The sequence below is a fragment of the Salvelinus sp. IW2-2015 genome, linkage group LG4q.1:29, assembly GCF_002910315.2.
Source record: "Salvelinus sp. IW2-2015 linkage group LG4q.1:29, ASM291031v2, whole genome shotgun sequence".
NCBI lineage: Eukaryota > Metazoa > Chordata > Actinopteri > Salmoniformes > Salmonidae > Salvelinus > Salvelinus sp. IW2-2015.
Window position 1 is genome coordinate 89,471,866 of NC_036842.1, and position 24,898 is coordinate 89,496,763.

At 38.3% G+C, this 24,898-nt stretch overlaps 2 protein-coding genes across 4 annotated transcripts in view; both read right to left on the reverse strand.

Annotated features, from left to right (window-relative positions):
• The window catches only part of LOC111962768 (troponin I, slow skeletal muscle), a 9,274-nt gene extending 3,212 nt beyond the window's left edge, over window positions 1–6,062 (reverse strand). Inside the window, exons 1-4 of the mRNA XM_070443229.1 lie at window positions 5,975–6,062; window positions 5,036–5,071; window positions 808–855; window positions 489–620 (exon numbers count right to left, since the gene is read on the reverse strand). Of these exons, the coding sequence (XP_070299330.1) occupies window positions 489–599 (111 nt within the window). The 5' untranslated portion in view covers window positions 600–620; window positions 808–855; window positions 5,036–5,071; window positions 5,975–6,062. The remainder of the gene's footprint in view (window positions 1–488; window positions 621–807; window positions 856–5,035; window positions 5,072–5,974) is intronic.
• Window positions 6,063–9,648: 3,586 nt separating this feature from the next.
• On the reverse strand, window positions 9,649–24,594 carry LOC111962767 (troponin I, cardiac muscle). Of its 3 annotated transcripts, none has more exons than XM_023986077.2 (8): window positions 24,533–24,594; window positions 18,333–18,361; window positions 14,176–14,230; window positions 13,345–13,476; window positions 13,086–13,175; window positions 12,067–12,240; window positions 11,779–11,862; window positions 9,649–10,222 (listed from the first exon to the last, which is right to left on the reverse strand). In XM_023986077.2, exons 2-7 carry the CDS (start codon window positions 18,341–18,343, stop codon window positions 11,782–11,784), a joined length of 543 nt encoding a protein of 180 aa, XP_023841845.1. In that variant the 5' UTR covers window positions 18,344–18,361; window positions 24,533–24,594; the 3' UTR covers window positions 9,649–10,222; window positions 11,779–11,781. The 3 variants fall into 3 exon arrangements, with proteins under 3 accessions (XP_023841845.1, XP_023841843.1, XP_023841846.1); XM_023986075.2 differs by lacking the exon at window positions 24,533–24,594 and adding an exon at window positions 19,480–19,571; XM_023986078.2 differs by lacking the exons at window positions 9,649–10,222; window positions 24,533–24,594 and adding exons at window positions 11,051–11,332; window positions 19,480–19,572.
• Window positions 24,595–24,898: the final 304 nt, after the last annotated feature.

The following is a 24,898-nucleotide window of genomic DNA, read 5'->3' on the forward strand; positions in this document are numbered from 1 at the left end:
ATACTCATAGTACTGTACCTGAATAAACATGACTATACTCATAGTACTGTACCTGAATAAACATGACTATACTCATAGTACTGTACCTGAATAAAAATGTATATAGGCATTGTACTGTACCTGAATGGAAATTACTATATGCATAGTACTGTACATGAATATATATGACTATACTCATAGTACTGTATGTGAATATACATGACTATACTCATAGTACTGTACCTGAATAAAAATGAATATACTCATAGTACTGTACCTGAATATAAATTACTATATGCATAGTACTGTATGTGAATATACATGACTATACTCACAGTACTGTACCTGATTAGAAATGACTATACTCATAGTACTGTACCTGAATATACATGACTACACTCATAGTACTGTACGTGAATATACATGACTATACTCATAGTATTGTACCTGAATATACATGACTATACTCATAGTAATGTATCTAAATAATATTCCTATATTAATAGTACCTGCAGGTCCTGTACAGACAGCCCAGATAGCTTCAGTGCTGGGACTCGTTCACTCAGTGTGTTTTCTCTGTCAATCACCTTCTGCTCCTTTTCAGCCACCAACATAGCCATGGCCTTCTTCACCAATTTGGTCTGGGAAACAACACCATATAATTACTTTATACTATAATGTATTAGCAGTGTACTTGTAGCATAACTGCTATGGTGTTTTATATATCTATGTATACGTTAGCCACAAATCACAACTGACACACATTATGGAGAAGTGTTGTTTAGTTGTGACTGTGACAGTAACAGGGAAGTAAGACAGGAAAGCTACCTTCAAGAAGAGTCTGCGAGATGCAGAGATCTTCGACTTTGGTTTTGGCTGAAATGAGGACAGAGAAGATGTCTTAAGCTCATTGCTAAAAAAAGAATAAACAATAATATTCATGATCAATATTTTCATGTTAAATTATTAATTGGCTTTTATGGACAGTACCCTTGAAATGTTTATCTTTGTATTGTTGCTGCCTCAAATTAGCTGATGTAACAAGGGCTTTATATAACACATTTGACTGATTTGATCAAAAGTCCTGAAATCCAGAATCCAGAATATAAAATACCCTGATTTTCATGCTATGCTGCAACTGCACCTTCTAGGCCAGCGCAGTGAAGCATAAATTATTGTGATAATAGACCGGTATCCCTTCTTTCTTTTCTTTCCAAAACACGTGAGTGTGCTGTCTCTGACCATCTCTCTCTTTATCTCTCTCAGAACGACCTTCTTGACCCTAACCAGTCACGGAGACTCTCCGCTCTGCCAAAGCTGACTCTCTCTCCTCTGTTCTCATCCTCCTACTGTAGATCTATCCTCTGCCTTCAATATCCGTGAACCATCAGATCCTCCTCTCCACCCTCTCAGGGCTGGGCGTCTCTGGCTCTACACACTCTTGGATTGCATCCTACCTGGCATGTCGCTCCTTTATGTATTTGTTTTGAGCCGTTGGCGGTAGGTGCACTTGATTCAGCAGGCCTAGCGCTGGGAAGGCAAAGTGTTCCCATTTTGAACCATTTAATGTGTCTGAAGGTAGAACTCTGCATACCCAGCATGCCCAGAGAGCAAATCAAGTGCACTTACAGGTCTACCGCTGGCCAATCAGATAGCTCACATTATAAAAAACATGACCCAAAGAGAGTCAATGAATATAGCAAAGAGCTGCTGTTTTTATGAGTCAGTTCATGTTTGTTGTTATTCAGCATTGTCAACACTTTGTTCAACACTTTTATAAGCCATAAAATGTGCGTTCTCCCTACTTCCACTCACGCTACAACCAGCACTGCAGCTGTAATGAATGAGTACAACCAGCAGTGCAGCTGTAATGAATGAGTACAACCAGCACTGCAGCTGTAATGAAATGCAGTAAACCCACTGAGCTGTAATGAAATGAGTACAACCAGCACTGCAGCTGTATGAATGAGTACAACCAGCACTGCAGCTGTAATGAATGAGTACAACCAGCATGCAGCTGTAATGAAGAGTACAACCCAGTGCAGCTGGGTAATGAATGAGTAAAACCAGCAGTGCAGCTGTAATGAATGAGTACAACAGCACTGCAGCTGTAATGAATGAGTAAAACCAGCATGCAGCTGTAATGAATGAGTACAACACAGCAGTGCAGCTGTAATGAATGAGTACAACCAGCAGTGCAGCTGTAATGAATGAGTAAACCAGCACTGCGCTGTATGAATGAGCTACAACCAGGCAGTGCAGCTGTAATGAATGAGTACAACCAGCAGTGCAGCTGTAATGAATGAGTACAACCAGCACTGCAGCTGTAATGAATGAGTATAGCAAAGTGTTCCCATAAGCTTGCATTGTTATTATTAGCGGCTTTTAATATCAAGGAATATTTCACTTTCTGGTAAAAAGAGTAACAACATGAATTGGTGCATGAGGCAGAAATGATTCAGTGCGACTTAAGTTTCGCTATCAGCTGGAAGACTGTCCCTTTTTTTCAGCAAAGGGAGCTCTCTCCCTCCCCTCACTGACCATCAGATGCAGGTCATCAGTACAGTAAAAAAACTAAGAAGCTCACTCAGCTGTGCCTCACAAGTATTACAACAAATAGTCTATTACCAGTGTGATAATATACCTAAATGTTTTTAATATAATTTCAAAATGGTCTGAGAAGAACAAAATTGGCAGGGCAATTACCAATATGCAGTGATAATGTATTGGGCCTATAGCTTACTGTACATACCTCATTGCTACAGAACAGTTTTTAATTGGTTAATGTTGCATAGTTTTTTAAAGTCATGTTAAAAAAAAATTGGAATGGTAGATCTCGGCTTGCGGTTTTACTCAGAAAGTGATCTTGATGACCACTGCTCTACAACATCCGAAGAGTACGAGCTTTCCTCACACAGGAAGCGGTGCAGATTCTAATCCAGGCACTTGTCATTTCCCGCCTAGACTACTGCAACTCTCTGTTGGTTGGGTTCCTCGCTTGTGCCATCAAACCCCTTCAACCTTCCTAAGTTCTCCCGTGTCACCCCACTCCTCCGCACACTACACTGGCTTCCAGTCGAAGCTTGCATCATCTTCAAGACTCTGTTGCTTGCCTATAGAGCAGCAAGGGGAACTGGCCCTCCTTGCCTTAAGGCTATGCTCAACATCCCAATACACATGTTGTTGTCTCACCTAGCTGTCTTAAGATGAATGCAGTAATTGTAAGTTGCTCTGGATAAGAGTGTCTGCTAAATTACTAAAATGTAAATGTAAATTACGTCTGTCAAGATGATCATTGTGTAAGGGCAGTGTTAATTTCTGCACATTTGTTCTGGTTTGAGTATGAAAATTCACTTACCGGCCTGGACCAACATCAGCCAATTGGAGAGAAAGAAACCAAAACCCCAAAAGAAGAAGATTGTCACATTTATGTTCTTTGCATATTGTTTACTGCAGTGACTATAGAATGTCTACACCCCCCTTGGAGTTCTTCACATTTTATCGTTACAAAGTGGGATTAAAATTGATTTAATTGTCAATTTTTTTAAACGATCTAAACAAAATACTCTGTAATGTCAAAGTGGAAGAAAAATTCGAACATTTATTAAATATGAATGAAAAATAAAACACTAATAAAGTATTCACCCCCGAGTCAATGCATGTTAGAAACACCTGTGGTAGCGATTACAGCTACACGTCTTCTTGGGTATGTCTCATAAGAGCATTGCACACCTCTATTGTGCAATATTTTCCCATTATTGTTTTAAAAATTCTTCAAGCTCTGTCAAGGTGTTGGGATCATGGTTAGACAGCAATGTTCAGGTCTTGCCATAGATTTCAAAGCAGATTTAAATTCAAAACTGGGCTTCTCAGGAAAATGCACTGCCTTCTTGGTAAGCAACTTCAGTGTAGATTTGGCTTTTGTTGGTTATTGTCCTGCTGAAAAGTGAATTCCTCTCCCAGTGTCTGTTGTAAAACAGACTGAAGCAGATTTTCCTCTAGGATTTTGCATGTGCTTAGCTACATCCTATTTCTTTTCATCCTGAAAAACTCCCCAATATTTGCCAATGTCAAGCATACCCATACCATGATGCAGCCACCACCATGCTTGAGAATAAGAAGACAGTTACTCAGTGATGTGTTGTGTTGGATTTGCCCAAACATAAGGCTTTGCAATTAGGCCAAAAAGTGTATTCCTTTGCCATGTTTTTTTTTTAGTATTACTTTAGTGGCTTATTGCATACAGTACATATGCATGTATTCTGTATATTTCTATTCTTCTTTTCACTCTGTGATTTAGGTCAATATTGTTGAGTCACTAAAATGTTGTTGATCTATCCTCATTCTTCTCCCATTACAGCCATTACACTCTGTAACTGATTAAAAATGTCCAATTGCCTCGTGGTGACATCCCTAAGCAGTTTCCTTCCTGTCTTGCAGCTCAGTTCAGAAGGACGACTGTATCTTTGAGGTGTCTGGGTGGTTTAATACATCATCCATAGCATAATTATTAACTTGACCATGCTTAAAGATATATACAAGGGCTTATTTGTTATTGTTACCCATCTACCAATCACCGCCTTTATTTATGAGGTTTTCGAAAGCGCCCTGGTCTTTATAGTTGAATCTGGGCTTGAAATTCAATACTTGAGTGCAGGACCTTACATACAGTATGTTGTATGTATGGGGGACAGAGGAAGGGGTAGTCATTAAAAAATCATGTCAACCACTATTATTTCATACAGAGTGAGTCCATGTAACTTATTATATGATTTGTTAAGCCACATTTTCACTTCTGAACTAATTTAGGCTTGCCTAAACAAACAGTTGAATACTTATGCGACGACTATATTTTGTATTAATTTGTCAAAAACAATTATAATGTTCTTTTCACTTCGAGTATTTTGTGTGGATCAATTACAAAAAATTACAATTAAATCTATTTCAATCCCACTTTGTAATACAACAAAATGTGGAACAAGTTCAAGGGGATGTAGACTATCTATAGTCACTGTATATGTTGACAGCAATGCAATGAAATATGAGACGTTGATACTTACGCTTCAGACATGGTTGCAGTTCTCTGTGTCTCCTACATATTTCACAATGTAAAAAAGTTAAACAGTTACAACAGACTGAAAGGCGTTTTCAGAACTACGTCATATTACAGTTTTCAGCGCGCCAAACTATAGCTAAACTATTTTACATAAAACAATACATTTAGTTCATTTTGATAATATTCCAATCTATTCTAGCAGATTATCAAATAAAAAACAATCTTGTTTCTTGATAACTACAGCAAATGACTGTAATAAAAACATACAACATAAAAATACAATACATGACCTTGGAGTAATAAAATAATGGTTGAAAGTCGGTATCGTTAACACACAATAAATCTGTCAGAGTAGTATTTAGTCTTTATTTTATTCAGTCTTTATTTAATTTAGGATTTAGATACATATCCGACTAGTGTTTAGTATTTGGGGCATTATCAAAGAATGCTAGTATGCAGATTTATAACTTGATTTAGAAAGGTCTTCTCCCAAGAGATCTCCTTTTTAGTATTGTGGACTTTAGACTTCATGAATTGTACACACAAATGGAGATGGAGTTATGAGGTCAAATAGCTAAACTGGTTAGCGATCTTCTGTAATATCTCACAAAAATCATATATATCAAACATACATAACAGAAAACAATTCTCTGGTTGTTTGCCAATTCATAAAATTACCATGAAATTTACCATGAAAACAAAAAAATGCAATAAAGTTCTGGTCTTACCTGATTGCAATAGAAATTGTTGGCAAACTAAAATAATCCTGACATAAATCACATGTACAAACTTCAACTTCAACTTGACATCTCTTTGTTGGGGTATCTACTTACACTGACAGCACGCTACTGTCAAAACATACACACAAAAAAATCCTTTACCACAATTAGATTTTACACTTTCCTCCTTTGAGGCGTTACGTTAATACTGGAAACTTACCTTTCAGGTGAAGAAAAGCTAATGTAACGTTACTAGTTGTCTTTGTGAGGCTGGAGGGATGAAAAGTAGGTTAATATATAGATTCTGGACCTCATGTGAGTGGCTCACCAAAATAGACCCTCTGTCCTCACCATTCTTATTATGTGTGACCTTCCACACATAGTAACTTGATTTGACTTTTAGTGGTGGTACTTTATATTCTACTGCATGTGATTTGAGAGTGTAAATAAATCTATATCATTGATACATTATATTTGGTGAACACAACCAGAGCACTTCAGAGAATTTGATTCGTGTCACATAACTAACTGTACAATGCCATGTCGTTTGGAAATTAATATTGATCACACTGTACCCGGACTGTTTATTATAAGAATTAAAAGTTCTCAAGGACTTAGATGCACACTACCGGTCAAAAGTTTTAGAACACCTTCTCATTCATGGGTTCTTATTTATTTTTACTATTTTCTACATTGTAGAATAATAGCGAAGACATCCAAACTATGAAATAACACACATGGAATCATGTAGTAACCAAAAAAGTGTTAAACAAATCAAAATATATTTTATATTGGAGATTCTTCAAATAGCCACCCTTTGCCTTGATGACAGCTTTGCACTCTCTTGGCATTCTCTCAACCAGCATCACCTGGAATGCTTTTCCAACAGTCTTAAAGAGGTTCCCACATATGCTGAACACTTGCTGGCTGCTTTTCCTTCACTTTGCGGTCCGACTCATCCCAAACCATCTCAATTTGGTTAAGGTCGGGGGATTGTGGAGGCCAGGTCATCTGATGCAGCATTCCATGACTCTCCTTCTTGGTCAAATAGCACTTACACAGCCTGGAGGTGCGTTGGGTCATTGTTCTATTGAAAAACAAATTATAGTCCCACTAAGCCCAAACCAGATGGGATGGCATATCGCTGCAAAAAGCTGTGGTAGCCATGCTGGTTAAGTGTGCCTTGAATTCTAAATAAATCCTGACAGTGTCACCAGCAAAGCACCACCACACTATAACACCTCCTCCTCCATCCTTCACAGTGGCAACCACACATGCGGAGATAATCTGTTCACCCGCACCGCGTCTCACAAAGACACGGCGGTTGGAACCAAAAATCTGTAATTTGGACTTCAGACCAAAGGACAAATTTCCACCGGTCTAATGTCCATTGTTCGTGTTTCTTGGCCCAAGTAAGTCTCTTCTTCTTATTGGTGTCCTTTAATAGTGGTTTCTTTGCATAAATTCTACCATGAAGGCCTGGATCACACAGTCTCCTCTGAACAGTTGATGTTGAGATGTGTCTGTTACTTGAACTATGTGAAGCATTTACTTGGGCTGCAATTTCTGAGGCTGGTAACTCTAATGAACTTATTCTCTGCAGCAGAGGGAACTCTGGGTCTTCCATTCATGTGGCAGTCCTCATGAGAGCCAGTTTCATCATGGCACTTGATGGTTTTTACGACTGCACTTGAAGAAACTTTAAAAGTTCTTGAAATTTTCCGGATTGACTGACCTTCATGTCTTAAAGTAATGACGGACTGTCATTTGTCTTTGCTAATTTGAGCTGTTCTTGCCATAATATGGACTTGGTCTATTACCAAATAGGGCTATCTTCTGTATACCACCCCTACCTTTTTACAACACAACTGATTGGCTCAAATGCATTAAGAAGGAAAGAAATTCCACAAATGAACTTTTAAGAAGGCACACCTGTTAAAACTTCTTTGGGAACGGGGGCAGTATTGAGTAGCTTGGATGAATAAGGTGCCCAGAGTAAACTGCCTGCTACTCAGGCCCAAAAGCTAGAATATGCATATAATTAGTATATTTGGATAGGAAACACTCCAAAGTTTCTAAAACTGTTTGAATGATGTCTGTGAGTATAACAGAACTCATATGGCAGGCAAAAACAGAAAGAATCCAAACAGGAAGTGGGAAATCTGAGGTTTGTAGTTTTTCAAGTCATTGCCTATCCAATATACAGTGTCTATGGGGTCATATTGCACTTCCTAAGGCTTCCACTAGATGTCAACAGTCTTTAGAACCTTGTTTCAGGCTTCTACTGTGAAGGGGGAGAGAATAAGAGCTGTTTGAGTCAGGGGTCTGGCAGAATGCCATGAGCTCAGTCAGGCGTTTGCCCGTGAGAGTTAGCTGCGTTCCCTTTCATTTCTAAAGACAAAGGAATTGTCCGGTTGAAACATTATTGAAGATTTATGATAAAAACATCCTAAAGATTGATTCTATACATCGTTTGACATGATTCTACGAACTGTAATATAACTTTTTTGACTTTTCATCTGAACTAAGTGATCGCGCGTTGAACATTTGGATTACTGGGCTAAACGCGAGAACAAAAGGGAGGTATTTGGACATAAATTATGGACTTTATCGAACAAAACAAACATTTATTGTGGAACTGGGATTCCTGGGAGTGCATTCCGATGAAGATCATCAAAGGTAAGTGAATATTTATAACGCTATTTCTGAGTTTTGTGACACCTCTCCTTCTTTGGAAAATGGCTGTATGTTTTTCTGTGACTTGGCGCTGACCAAACATAATCACAAGGTGTGCTTTCGCCGTAAAGCCTTTTTGAAATCTGACACAGCGGTTGCATTAAGGAGAAGTTTATCTATAATTCCATGCATAACACTTGTATCTTTTATCAATGTTTATGATGAGTATTTCTGTAATTTGATGTGGCTCTCTGCACTTTCACCAGATGTTTATTTGAGACAATGCATTTCTGAACATAACACACCAATTTCAAACGAGGTTTTTGGACATAAAGATGAACTTTATCGAACAAAACACACATTTATTGTCTAACATGGAGTCCTGAGAGTGCCATCCGGTGAAGATCATCAAAGGTTAGTGATTAATTTTAATGCTATTTCTGAGTTTTGTGACACCTCTCCTTCTTTGGAAAATGGCTGTATGTTTTTCTGTGACTTGGCGCTGACCTAACATAATCCCAAGGTGTGCTTTCGCCGTAAAGCCTTTTTGAAATCAGACACTGTGGCTGAATTAAGAAGAGTTTATCTTTCAAATGGTGTATAATACTTGTATGTTAGAGAAATTTTAATTATGAGATTTCTGTTGTTTTGAATTTGGCGCCCTGCAATTTCACTGGCTGTTGTTGAGGTGGCGTCCCACATATCCCAGAGAAGTTAATTGAAATGCATTCCAGGTGACTACCTCATGAAGCAGGTTGAGAGAATGCCAAGAGTGTACAAAGCTGTCATCAAGACAAAGGGTGGCTATTTGAAGAATCTCAAATATAAAATATATTTTGATTTGTTTAACACTTTTTTTGGTTACTACATGATTCCATATATGTTATTTCATAGTTTTGATGTCTTCACTATTATTCTACAATGTAGAAAATAATAAAAAAATAAAGAAAAACCCTTGAATGAGTAGGTGTTCTAAACTTTTTGACCGGTAGTGTACCTCTGTCAAAAATATTATATTTTGCACAAATTGGCAATAAATGTACAATATACACCCCAAGCCAATGGATATCCAGAGTATTTACTTCCTAAACAGAGAGAGTATATTAAGAGTACTGTCCTGTCTTCCACTGTTTGACTCGCTCTATGAAAAGAAAAATGGTTGAATCCCAATCCCTACCACAGCAATCCATAATGCCCCCATAATCATTTCACAAGCAGTTGATTTACAATTGAGTAAAAAGTTTATTTAATTGGTATCAATGTTGAAACAAGTAACTCTTGATGGGGTGTATATACACATTCAATAGTACATTTGTACAGTAGACAACCAATAATAGAGGAAAATAGCAACTTAGTGGGTCGAAGCAACGTTCTCCGACCTCAAGCTAACACTGCCATCATCAGGCAGTGGAGGATAATATTGTTCATCAAACAAGAAACTGCACTAGGAATACTACAAATAAAAAAGGATTGGCTTGTAACTTCCTGCATAAACGCATTGAAAATAAGGAAATGCATTTGCTCAAACACACTAATATTAAGTTTATTGTACACACACTATCTGTATTTCCTTCAACATTCTCATACAGTCATTTAAATCAAAACATTTATTTCACATACAAAAAAGAACAAATGTTTGTATTTATTTATTTTTCTTCTCCATGTGTTCACTCAGTTATCTCCTACAGTTATTCTTCATACCTTCAGTTGCCCTCTCCATTTCTGTTGCATCGTCTTTTATCTTCAATCATCAAAGCCATCATTGGAGGATAACGTGATAATCATCACTAATCTGCAAAACATTATGTATTATGTAAGTATTCACACTCCTTGACTTTTTGCAAATTGTTTTATGTTACAGCCTGAATGTAAAATGGATTAAAGTGAGATTTTGTGTCATATGTGGAATTATAAGTCCCCATAATGTCAAAGTGGAATTATGTTTTTAGAATTGTTTTGAAATTAATTAATTAAAAAGGAAAATCTAAAATGTCTTGAATAAATAACACCCTTTTTTATGGCAAGCCTAAATAAAATCATGAGTAAAAATGTGTTTAACAAGTCACATAATAAGTTGCATGGACTCTGTGTGCAATAATAGTGTTTAACATGATTTTTGAATGACTACCTCATCTCTGTACACACATACAGATAACTGTAAGGTCCCTCAGTTGAGCAGTGAATTTCAAACAAATTATACCACAAAGACCATGGAGGTTTTCCAATGCCTCACAAAGAAGGGCACCTATTAATATTTTAGATTTTTAAAATTAAATAAATGTAAATGCAGATATTGAATATCTCTTTGAGCATGGTAAAGTTATGAATTACCCTTTGGATGGTGTATCAATATACCCAGTCATTACAAAGATACAGGCTTCCTTCCTAACTTAGTTGCCGGAGGGGAAGGAAACCGCTTAGGGATTTCACCATGAGACCAATGGTGATTTTAAAACAGTTACAGAGTTTAATGGCTGTGATTGGAGAACACTGAGGATGGGTCAACTACATTGTAGTTACTCCACAATACTAACCTAATTGACAGAGGGAAAAGAATACAAAAATTCAAAAAATATGCATCCCATTTGCAACAAGGCACTAAGGTAAAACTGCGAAAATGTGGGGAAGAAATGTACTTTATTGTCCTGAATACAAAGCGTCATGTTTGGGACAAATTCAAATCAACACATCACTGAGTACCATTCTTCATATTTTCCAAGCATGGTGGTGGCTGCATCATGTTATGGGTATGTTTGTCATTGGCAAGGACTAGAGAGTTTTTTGGGGTGATAAAAATAAACATAATAAGTTAAGCACAGGAAAAATCCTAGAGGAAAATCTTGTTCAGTCTGCTTTCCAACAGAKACTGGGAGACAAATTCACGTTCCAGCAGGACAATAACCTTAAACACAAAGCCAAATACACACTGGAGTTGCTTACCAAGCAACACTGAATGTTCCTGAGTGGCCTAGTTACAGTTTTGACTTAAAAATGTCTGTCTAGAAATGATCAACAACCAACTTGAGTTTGAAGAATTTTAAAAGGAAGAATCTGCAAATATTGTACTAAGGTGTAATAAGGTGATTCTAACATGAATTCACTCAGGGGTGGGAATACGGATGTAAATGAGATAATTCGGTATTTCATTTTCAAGAAATTAGCAAAAATGTCTAAAAACATGTTTTGACTTTGTCATTATGGGGTATTGTGCGTGGATGGGCCAGAAACATGTTGAATCCATTTTAAATTCAGGCTGTAACACAACAAAAGGGGTATGAATACAATCTGAAGGCTCTGCAGGTTGAATGCTGGAATTGATCTTCTCAGTACAGATAATGTTTTGTGTACCTTTCAAGCATCAAACATCTTCTTTCTGCCCTCCATGCCAGACATGGCATCCACATTTTGACGCCAGTCGGTGACCTCTTCTTTCTGGGAGGACCAGAAATGTATTAGCTACACTAAATCAATCATTGAAAACAAACTACTTTGAGAATAAACAACAAGTTCATAATTTGTCCATAGAGATGAAAAGGTTCTCAGATTCCAACCGCCCGTGATAGTAGCTAAATAACATGTAAAAGCAAGTAGACATCTTGTACAACGTCAAGTACAACGTGCAGGCACCAGTCTTACCTTCTCCTCTGGTTTCTTGACTGTCTTGAGGTTGGACTTGAAGTCGATGGTCTCCTTATGCTTGGAGCCCAGCAGAACACTGAGCATGGCTTCAGCTGAGATCTTCACCCTCTTCAGGTTTGGCTTCTTAAACTTGCTCTGCAGCTCAATGATCTTTAGTCCTAAATCATGGATCTGACCAGAGCACAAAGAACAGAGGACATTTTTACATTTACATTTTAGACATTTAGTAGATGCTCTTATCCAGAGTGACTTATAGGTAGTGCGTTCATCCTAAAGGAAAAATCCTCAGTCCACTGTTGATACAGTCCCAAAATGTTTTTAATGTCATCAGTCAAGTTTTCAAGATGTGTCACTTACCATATCATCATGATTATGTGGCAAGTCACACGTAGCTTCTTGAAAGTCCAATATCTTGACAACTTGACTGCTGACATGCAAAACATTTTGGGATTGTATCAACAGTGGACTGATGAAAAAAAGTGTTTGAGTTTATTTTTCTCGTAGAGTAGCTGAGAGAAGCAGCCACATATCACAGTCACAGTAAGCAGAGTTTAAGTTACTTTCAGGTACAACACAGGTTCGCACATTAACTGTGACCATTGACATCGTCTACGTCCCAAACGGTACCCTATTCCCTTTTTAGCGTACTACTTTTGACCAGGGCCCATATTTCTATCAGTCCAATTTGCACACTTAGTCCTCCCAGTTGTACAGTAACTAGTGTGTACTGTGGCTGACCTTCGCTCTAAATGTATGTTCTAAACTCATAACCACCGGGGGGCACGGTTTTAACAGTGTCATCTTCAAATGTACAGTCCAAGCGCTCAAAAAAATGTGCATGTTGGACTGATAGAAGTAGAAGTGATTTAAGTGTGAGAGGAATAAAGCAATCATTTGATGATATCATAGCAGCACATTATGCCTTATATACAATCATCTATAAAACATTTCAACTATCTTTTGTCATTTCCCTCTGGAATGATTTGTTTTCTACAAATTATTTTGCGGTATCCTACCTCCTTGTCATTTTTGGTAACTTTGAGTCCCACGTCATATCGCTCCTCATCTACCACATCAATCTTATGGTGCAGATCTCGGCACAAATCCTGCAGAGAGAACAAAAGACAGCTAATGTATCATATTTTATTTTGTTACACTTTCTGTAAGGAATTTCAACTGCGTCGTGCATTATAACACATTATGCATGGCTTATATGGCGTTATAAATGTACTCATAACAGTTTTTTATACAATATAAATACAGTATACAGTATACCTGGAGCTCCTCCACAGACAAGCCAGACAGTTTGAGAGGAGGGACTCTCTCAGCCAGAGCTTCATCTCTTTCTCTCTTCTTCTCCTCCACCTCAACCTCTAGCATCTGGCCAGCTACAATCAGCAATCTGATCTATAGGAGAATAAAGCTACAGTCAGCAATCTGATCTATAGGAGAATAAAGCTACAGTCAGCAATCTGATCTATAGGAAAAATAAAGCCACAGTCAGCAATCTGATCTATAGGAGAATAAAGCTACAGTCAGCAATCTGATCTATAGGAGAATAAAGCTAACAGTCAGCAATCTGATCTATAGGAGAATAAAGCTACAGTCAGCAATCTGATCTACAGGAGAATAAAGCTACAGTCAGTAATCTGATCTATAGGAGAATAAAGCTACAGTCAGCAATCTGATCTTAGGAGAATAAAGCTACATCAGCAATCTGATCTACAGGAGAATAAAGCTACATTCAGCAATCTGATCTATAGGAGAATAAAGCCACAGTCAGCAATCTGATCTACAGGAGAATAAAGCTACAGTCAGCAATCTGATCTATAGGAGAATAAAGCTACAGTCAGCAATCTGATCTATAGGAGAATAAAGCCACAGTCAGCAATCTGGTAACTACTGATCTTTAGGAAGGAGCATAAAGCTAGAGTCAGCCCATCTGATCTATAGGAGCATTAACATCCAAAATAGGTTAAAAAGGGTCACAAGAGGTCAGGTTCATAAGCTACACATTATAGCATGCATTCTGTTTATATAACATTCATGTCGCAAATGTGAGACGACTTGTTTGTTTCTTGTGTTGACAATGGAATACACGCTCACCTTCAAACCCAACCGTCGGGCTGAGGAGATCTTGGACTTTTCTTTTTGTTTTGGTCTGTGTCATTAGGAGGGGGTAAAAAAGAGAGATAACATTTCAATGTGCTAACCTGTCATTTATATGTGGCTCATTATTAAAATACACACCAAGGTTATTATACTTTTGTGTTTTTATATTAGTTTTTATTTCTAAAAGTTTTAAGATTTTTATTACAAATTCATATCCACTTTACTATTTATAAAAACATTTACGTTACATTTTTATATGATTTAGTTTTTGTTTTACTGTTAGGGACAGAAAGTAACCTATGTGTGAGAGGAGCCATGTATGTGTAACGCTCGTCTGAAGAAGTAGACCAAGGTGCAGCGTGGGAAGTGTTCATGATCTTTAATACTCAGAACACCAAACAAAAACGACAAAAGTAATAACGAACGTCACCTTCTGCAGGCTTCACAGAGCTAACAAAAAACAAGATCCCACCACCGTAGGTGGGAAAACAGGCTACCTAAGTATGATTCCCAATCAGAGACAACGATAGACAGCTGCCTCTGATTGGGAACCACACTCGGCCAAACACAAAGAAATGCACAACATAGAATGCCCACCCCACATCACACCCTGACCTAACTAAATAGAGAAATAAAACGGCTCTCTAAGGTCAGGGCGTGACAGTATGTGTTGTATGGTTTGTGTTTTTAGGGATGTCACTTTTTGCCACTGGGGGGCAGTAACACATAAAGTGATGGGTCAAGTTATCGGTTAGGTTAGGTTTAAAGATGGATCCTGCAGTAGTCGAAAACAGCGCCACAGCCCACTACAGTTGTTATTGTTTTTGTTGCCGAGCTGAGGAGCAGTGTTGCCAACTTAACGACTTTGTCGCTATATTTAGCGAGTATTCAGACCCCTCTAGCGACACATTTTCAAAAAAGCGACTAGCGACAAATCTAGCAACTTTTTCTGGTGTTATTAGAGACTTTTGAAGACTCTGACGTGAAAGCCCGTATCGTTCTTACTCTTCTCAACGAGCAGCGGGTGCTGCCGTGGACCCCACCCCCATCCCAAAGCACTCACAGGCGGCCCAGTCCTCGCGCAGCAGTCCCTCCCAGCTGCAGTCAGAGCAGGAGATGTTCACCCCTCCGTGTCCAGACTGCAAATGAATCGCGCATGCGGGAAGCCGCCGCTGGCTGATCCCACCCTGGCTTACATTTAAAAAAAACATTTAACCTGAATTAGGGCCAGACTAGTTACCATAATCTCACATTGCCATTGACAGTTTGTTCTATTGTCTCTTTTTGGTCCATTTAGATTGTTAATGTAGATTGTATACAAAAAAATGTAAAAAATGTTTGTTTTACTGTGACTTGTTGTAGGCTCCTAAGTGGACCATAAAGTTAAAAACAAAAACAAATTAAGAAAACAAAAAAAAATAACTATTTTTTTTAAAATAAAATAAAAAAACGAAGTAACTCTGCCAGAGTGTCTCTTTTGGGTCACTTTTGCCGGTCCCAAGCCCGGATAAAGGAGGAGGGTTGGAATTGTGACATAAAAAAAAACAAGGACCGACAGAAGAAAGTTCATTTGTAGTTCTAAACATCTTTAGGGTGTTTTTTACTCACTTTTTGTCTCTCCCACGACACTATTCCTCTCTCCTACAGCGTCCATGTCACGTTCTGACCTTAGTTCCTTTGTTTTGTCTTTTGTTTTAGTTGGTCAGGGCGTGAGTTGGGTGGGTAATCTATGTTTTCTATTTCTGTGTTGGTTTTCTGTGTTTGGCCTGATATGGTTCTCAATCAGAGGCAGCTGTCAATCGTTGTCCCTGATTGGGAACCATATTTAGGTAGCCTGTTTTCTGTTGGGTTTTGTGGGTGGTTGTCTTCAGTCTTTGTGTGTCTGCACCAGATAGAACTGTTTCGGTTTTCACTTTTGTTGTTTTGTAATTTGTAGTGTTTAGTTTTTGATTATCATTAAATTAAGATGAACACTAATCACGCTGCGCTTTGGTCCTCTCCTTCTTCCACCGACGAAAGCCGTTACAGTCCATCACAAATACATGCACATGGCCAATTATGAAAATTAGGTGATGACGTCGTTTAGCGACTTTTAGTACTGCCAATAGCTACTTTCCTTACTGAGGAGTTGGCAACACTGCTGAGACGTCGCGCAACATGGTAAAAAGAAATGGCAGTACATATTGTGCTCTTCTATCATCCAAGCAATGATGTCTGAGGAGGAAAAAACTTTTGGTTGTTTGCAGTAACTTTGTTGTTTTAATATTGCAAATGGACATGGCTGTTTCACGGTTGAGGATTTCAGCTTTAAAGGTAGACTCAGCGAGATGATGTAGATGCAAGTAAACAGTACTACTGGGTCGTACTTTAAAAAAAACATGTATTTCTCCTTTATTTAACTAGGCAAGTCAGTTAAGAACAAATTCTCATTTTACAATGATGGCCTACCTCGGCCAAACCACCCCCCAAGCCGGACAAAGCTGGGCCAATTGTGTGCCTCCCTATGGGGGCTCCCGATCACAGCCGGTTGTGATACAGTCTGGCATCAAACCAGGGTCTGTAGTGACGCCTCTAGCACTGAGATGTAGTGCCTTAGACCGCTGCACCACTCGGAATCTTACTGGGTATCTCATACAGCCTAGCTTTACATGAGAAGGAAGAGACTCATCAAGAAACTATAATATGGACCAAGTGAGTTTCCATACTTCATCCACCATACAGGTCAGTCGACGCGCATCAATCACTTCCTCTACTTCCTCAGATATATCATTTGCATCCACTTCATGCGCAACCCCAGAAATAACCCCCTTGACAGGCAACCTGCTTCGGGGAATACATGCACAAAACATTCCACTCCAAAATATTTTTGAGGCTCAAAGCACGCTTTGAGCGGACACACAAAAAATCTGAATAAAACCAGCTCTTGTGACTCTTGCCGACGCCACCTCACCCAAATTATCCATCATACTCCTTGTGACTTCAAACGGATCCCCCAGGTAACATTGATTCAAAACCCTCACTCTGACTATAAACTAATATAGGGATTTCTTAGTTTCCATCACAAGTTTCCTTTCTTTTTCACCACTGCAGCCCACTGGTCCTCTCTCTGTACTCTCTAAACCAGATCGAACATCTTTGAAAATAGCTGTGCAGCAACGCTCCCCATTCAACCTGACAGAGCTTGACAAGACCTGCCGAGAAGAATGGGAGAAACTCCCCAAATACAGGTGTGCCAAGCTTGTAGCGTCATACCCAAGAAGACTCGAGGCTGTAATCGCTGTCAAAGGTGCTTCAACAAAGTACTGAGTAAAGGGTCTAAATACTTATGTAAATGTGATATTTCAGTTTTTTATTTGTAATACATTTCTAAAAATCAGTTTTTGCTTTGTCTTAATGAGGTATTGTGTGTAGATTGATGAGGGGGAAATACAATGTTATCTATTTTAGAATAAGGCTGTAACATCACAAAATGTGGAAAAAGTGAAGGGGTCTGAATACTTTCCAAATGCACTGTATGTATGCATTGGATAAATACCTACAAGTAAATGTGATATTTCAGGCTCTCCATCACGAATTCATTTTACAATGTGTACACACATATTATTAAAACGATGGTTATAAACAATGGCAATACTGCCATGTGGATCTGAGCCTTGTTGTTAGAAAACCACATTAGTTTTCGACTGTCGCAGATGCACCTCCCCCAGCTTCACTCCTCGACTTTCGTCTACAGTCGGTTGCTTTAGCTTTACAACTCAAAAACGTCCAATATCGACGGTGCTGCTATTGGCAACGTCATCTTGTGAGTCTACCTTTAAATTATAAACTAAATCTCAATGTGATCTGCCAGATTCAGAAGCTTGAAAACCCCATTAGAAGTTTTTTTAAAAGCTTTAAAATCCCATTGAAAACCCAATACGCTTTTCGACCCCCCCAAAAACTAAAATTGAACATAATTAATGTTTATTTTATGTTTGTTTGTTTTGGAGTCAAATATAATAGTTTTTAGTATAGTTTTAGTTTTTGAAATGGGTTTGTTAATAATTTTATTTCAGTTTACTAAATAGTTTTTTCATGATTAGTTTTCGTTTTAGTTTCAGTTTTAGTTTACTATAATAACCTTGATACACACAGTGAACATGAATACTTACGCGTCCGCCATGTTTTCCTTCTTATCTTACTGAAATTTAAATAGAGAAAGGAGTTAGCATTTTTACCCCACATAAAAAGAAAAACAGTAAACCGAACATTCAGGCTCATGTACTGTACATTTACATCCAGGTTAGCTTTTTTATCCATTGATGATTTCATTTTTTTATGTGGGAATAATTTTCCTTTATTTATATACTATTTTATTAATTTGATTGAAAAATGTATTGGAAATACAATTCAATGAATGTATCTTTCTCTTCTGCACCAATTGAGCTGTTGCCAATGCTGAGGATGGGGTTTGATGACTGGTTGTATCGTCTTTGGGACAGCCATGTCACATACTCAGTGCATGTGTTGCCTCATTAAACCTCTCTTTAGATAATTTATTGTGCACTGCTGGTTAAGCCTGTGTCCAAATCCAAAAGAGGCCTCAGTCCATACTTGACGAAGGGAGTTATTTTATTGTAGCACATTTGAATTGTGTACAGTATGTGAGGCAGTAAAGGGTTATTGTTATTTCCAGCTCACATGACCTGATTGCAAAGGTCAACATTTCATACAATGAAATATTTGAGATATTATTATATATTACATATCATTATATTCTGGGAAAATGTCAGAGCATGTAACACCCAAATGACAAACCATTACAACACATTTTACATTTCAAAGTAAAAAGAAAAGTAGAAACAATGTGCCTAAATGTTATATTTAAATAGTTAAAATATAAATATTGTAAAACATTTTGTTGAAAATATAAGATTTACAATGTGAGGCGCGAACGTTTATCTCCATAGCTGACAAGAGTCTTTGCATAGGTGTCAGTATATTCCATAGCCCACTAATTCAAAGGCATGTGAACTAATTAACACTAACTATCTTGCTGTCTATGGCAAAATATTAATCCAATGTGTCATCATATCATCAATTTCCTATCTGAATTCCAGCAGACCCTCCAGAAATAAATACAATTCACCTATACTGAAAAATCACACATTCCCATACTGTTTCCCACTGCCTCCTCAACACTCTTCCTGCATTCATAGTGTACCTAAAATGTAATACATGTATTCTACACAGAAGGTGAAATATAAAAAATGAAGTTCCTTAATATCAAGCCAAAGTGGTCATTGAGAGGTACCCTACCTTTAAGATGTAGAAAAGGCTGAGAGAGGGAGAGAGTGAGGGACTGAGAGAGGATAGGGGGGAAATCATTCAGATTTATAGTTTCTAACCCCTGTGTGAATGGCTCACTAAAATAGACTGCTCTCTGTCCAAGCCACTCTCCTGCTGACGTTTACAAACATTATTCAGACAGGAAAGGGCTGCAATAAAACAACTTATATGGACTTGGATGTTTGGGCAGTACACTGTCTGTCGCGTGGTTCTGACGCCACCCATTGGTGGCAAGTTAACATTAAACATTTATTGTTAGAGCCCCTCTAAAACCTTCCCTTGTGGCTTGTCTGTAGACTCCTACAGCATCCTATGGTTAGATGCCATAGGAGTCTACCAACTTGTCTCAGGGCAACTCTAGGCAATCAAATCCAATCAAATCGTATTTGTCACATGCGCCGAAATACAACAAACCTTACCGTGAAATGTTTACTGACCAGCCCTTAACCAACAATGCAGTTCAAGAAATAGAGTTAAGAGAAAAAAATGAAATAAACTAAAGTTAAAAAAAATATATAAAGTAACACAATAAAATAACAATAACAAGGTTATATGCAGGGGGTACCGGTACCGAGTCAATGTGCGGGGGTACAGGTTAGTCGAGGTAATTTGTACATAAAGGTAGGGGTAAAGTGACGATGCATAGATAATAAACAGCGAGTAGCATCAGTGTAAAAACAAAGGGAGGGGGGACAATGTTAATAGTCAGAGTGGACATTTGATTAGTTGTTCAGCAGTCTCATGGCTTGCGGGTAGAAGCTGTTAAAACTTCTTAGGGATAGGGGGCTGGAGTCTTTGACAATTCTTTGGGCCTTCCTCTGACACAGCCTAGTATATACAGCCTAGTATATACAGTAGGTCCTGGTTGGCAGGAAGCTTGGCCCCGGTGATGTACTGGGCTGTACTGCCTACCCTTACCACCTTGGGGCGGCCCGACAGGAAGTCCAGGATCCAGTTGCAGAGGGAGGTGTTTAGTCCCAGGGTACTTAGCTTAGTGATGAGCTGTGGGCACTATGGTGTTGAACGCTGAGCTGTATTCAATGAATAGTATTCTCACATAGGTGTTCCTTTTGTCCAGGTGGGAAAGGGCAGTGTGGAGTGCGATTGAGATTGCATCATCGGTGCATCTGTTGGGGCGGTATGCGAATTGGAGTGGGTCTAGGATTTCTGGGATGATGGTGTTGCTGTGAACCATGACCAGCCTTTCAAAGCACTTCATGGCTACCAATGTGAGTGCTACGGGTGGTAGTAATTTAGGCATGTTACCTATAGACCCTCTAGGCCAAGAAGCCAGTCTCACACACGTACATCTTTTGAACTCTGTACAAAGTAGGGACTAATGTCAACGGGAGTAGAGGTGTCCTAAGATGTATACCGTAACCATGTCCTTAATCTTGCTGCCCTTCCTCTGGTTACGGTTTCAAGTCTCACATTTAGAAACCTTAGGTGTTAATATCATCTTACCTTTTCTAGCGAATATTTCAATTGCTATAATAATTATATACTGTACGGTAATAAAGCACATCCTTGTCTCTTACACCCCTAGAAAATTTTATTTAAAAAAATGACCATTATTTATGTTTGTACATTCATGTATGATACAATATCTTGCACGGTTCTAAGAGTCAGAGGCATCTGTTTGAATTTGGTCTTATACCAAAAATAATCAATCTCAGGGCATCTAATATTAGCACTGGTAAATACCAAGGAAACACATGGGGTGGGATAGCTAAGTGTTTTGGTTTAGTATTTGTTTGAGTTGATTCTTTGCATGAAGTACTTTGATAGTAGTGTTAAGGAGCCCCATGTGTACAGTAGCTTCCTGATGTCAATTGTAGAGCTAGGAACTCTTCCTATATAACATACATGTATGTACCACATCACGTTTAGGTGTCTTTATGTAATAATTAGCCAACACATCAGACTGCCACCTGTGACCTGAGAATAAGCCATATAAATCTTAGCGGTGCTTTATTTAGAGTGGGACTAACAGGTGTTAGTGTAAGGTGGCAGATCTTGATGTGTTGTAACCCGATCCAGCCAGAGTTCATTCTCTGTGTGAATGCAGTAAGTGACTTCAATGGTACAAAGGAAATAACCACTTTGATATCCTCTACATTTATCAGGTCTTTGATATTCTTTATATTTATCATGTCTTTCATATCCTCCACATTTATCAGGTCTTTGATATCCTGTATATTTATCATTTCTCTGATGTCCTGTACATGTATCATGTCTTTGATATCCTGTATATTTATTATGTCTTTGATATCCTGTATATTATCATGTCTATATCCTGTATATTTATCATGTCTTTGATATCCTGTATATATATCATGTCTTTGATATCCTGTATAATATCATGTCTTTGATTATCCGTATATTAATTCTCATGTCTGATATCCTGTATATTTAATCATGTCTTTGATATTCCTGTATATATATCATGTCTTTGATATCCTGTATATTATCATGTCTATATCCTGTATATTTATCATGTCTTTGATATCCTGTATATTTACTATGTCTTTGATATCCTGTATATTTATCATGCTTTTGATATCCTGTATATTATCATGTCTATATCCTGTATATTATATCATGTCTTTGATATCCTGTATATATATCATGTCTTTGATATCCTGTATATTTATCATGTCTTTGATATCTGTATTATATAATCATGTCTTTGATATCCTGTATTATATATCCTGTATATTTATCATGTCTTTGAATATCCGTATTATACTATCATGTCTTTGATGTCCTGTATATTTATCATGTATTTGATGTCCTGTATATTTATCATGTCTTTGATATCCTGTATATTTATCATGTCTCTGATGTCCTGTATATTTATCATGTCTCTGATGTCCTGTATATTTATCATGTCTCTGATGTCCTGTATATTTATAATGTCTCTGTGGAATAGTCTATCTACTAGGTACAGTAGGTGGTGCCTAATGAAAATGAGTAGCCTGTCAGCATAGTAGTCAGAAGATATACTGTGGTATTGGACCACTTTTTTCAGTGGTTCTGTAACGGTTTTCCTCCTCCTCTTCATCCGAAGAGGAGGAGTAGTGATCGAACCAAGGCGCAGCGTAGTGAAATGACATGATTTATTGAACACGACGGAAAACAAACTAAACTTGCATAAACAAACAAAACAAATAAACGATGCAGACAGACCTGAACGACGAACTTACATATAACGTGAAGAACGCAATGAACAGGAACAGACTACATAAAACGAACAAACCGCAAACAGTCCCGTATGGTGCAAACATATACACAGACACAGGAGACAACCACCCACAAACAAACATTGTGAACAGCCTACCTTAATATGACTCTCAATCAGAGGAAACGTCAAACACCTGCCTCTAATTGAGAGCCATACCAGGCAACCCAAAACCAACATAGAAACAGTAAACATAGAAATGCCCACCCAAACTCACGTCCTGACCAACTAACACATAAAACGAACAGAAAACAGGTCAGGAACGTGACAGGTTCAGTACAATTTTTCGGTGGATCATCTTAAGATGTCCATTGAGTGTGACCCGTAGTTTTACCTGGTCAGGTCAGACGGTCAGGATAAACTCCTGGCCCCACACAACACTAAACTAAACTCCTGGTACACAACCCCACGTGTCTATTGTCAATCACAACATCCTCGATAAAAGTCTTTATTACGCAGCCTGTCTCTTCGGGTATGTGAGTGATGGAATGGCGTCCTCTCAGGCCTGTGACTAGGCAGGCCTCTTTGAAACACATCATTGAACAATAGCAACCCTGACCCTGTGACCATCACTATGTTTGGAAAGGTCATTTAATGTGTCTCATGTCTTCTTTGATTTACAAACGTTGTTAAAACATAATGGCTGACTGACTCTGAGGAGACCTTGAAGTATAAAGAGAGACTGAATGTGGATACAATGACCCGCTAGCTTATCGCTGAGGTATTCTCTTGAGTAAAATACTTTATAATACCCAGAAGAAGCAAAGTAATTAGTAAGTAAGTAATTTGTCAATCACCTGGCAAACTCCTTATTGATTGACCTTATCCTGACTAACCGTCCCTATAAATATTTGGCTAGTGGTGTTTTTGCAAATGATATCAGCGACCACTACCTTTTTGCTTGCATTAGAGATACCAAATTGAAAAACTATGGCCCTCGTATAATTGTGAAGACAAATGTTAAGGTAATTCTCGCCCCCAGGCGTTCCTTCATGATCTATATTATTCAGAGCTTGTTTCTACTAGCGGCATACCAGACCCTGTTTTGGGTCTTTCATTTTCTCATCCATTTTTACCTCTCTGGCTGAATAATATGCCCCTTTTAATCAACTCAGAGTCAGAAACTGAACTAGCCCATGGTACTCTCATGTACTCTCAGACCTCCTCTTGATAAGAAATCAAACCTGGGCCAAGGCTAAACAAACTGTCTCGTTAGCCGACTGGCAGCTATTTAGGCAATTGAGAAATAGGTGCACTGCCTCGGTTAAACAGGCCAAATCAAACTACTTCCTTAGCTCTATGACAGACTCTGTTAGTGAGCCCTCTAAATGTCTAGAAAACGGTTAATTCACTGAAGTGGGGTAATTCCTCTTCTTTCCTGACTATTTGTTTTGTATTTTTTGTATTTTGTTAGGATCCCCATTAGCTGTTGCAAAAGCAGCATCTACTCTTCCTGGTGTCCACACAAAACATGAAACATTACATAATACAGAATGCAAATAGACAAGAACAGTATGGAAGACCGTTTGGGTCTTTACTATGAAACACCGTTCGGGTCTTTGCGTGTCAAAAAAGATACACGTCAAATAACACTTTGACGCGTCAAATGAGCTTGTTGACCAACCAGGACCTAAATATGACTGCACGTCACATAATAATTTAACACGTTCATTCATTTTGTATGTAGTTATTACACATTGATTACACCATCACTCGTATTTCATGTCACAACGATTCACCGATTCGTATGCTATGATGCTGGTAAAGTTTTGTCTCACGTACCTGCCGCTGCCGCACGAGCGCAGGCATTTCCCCAAATTCTGGACAGTGCTGGTCATTAAAAAAAGCTAGCTAGCTGATGGATGCAAGCAGTGTTATTCCCCAAAAACATAGCAAAACGACAATCTGTTTCAGTAGCTAGCTAACTACCTATATAGGTGTCATCATTTAAAATATCCCTAATTTATAAGACAGTTCTTATTTGATTAATGGTGGTCGGACCCACCTACGTGAAGCTAGCCACAATAAGGATTAGCCACAATAGTGGATTTTGCTGCTCGCCTTCAAACTAAAACTCGGTCATTGACAGGGATGCAAATAAGAGCCACGACTCTAATGTTCTCTGGGTGTCACTGAGTAGACTGATAC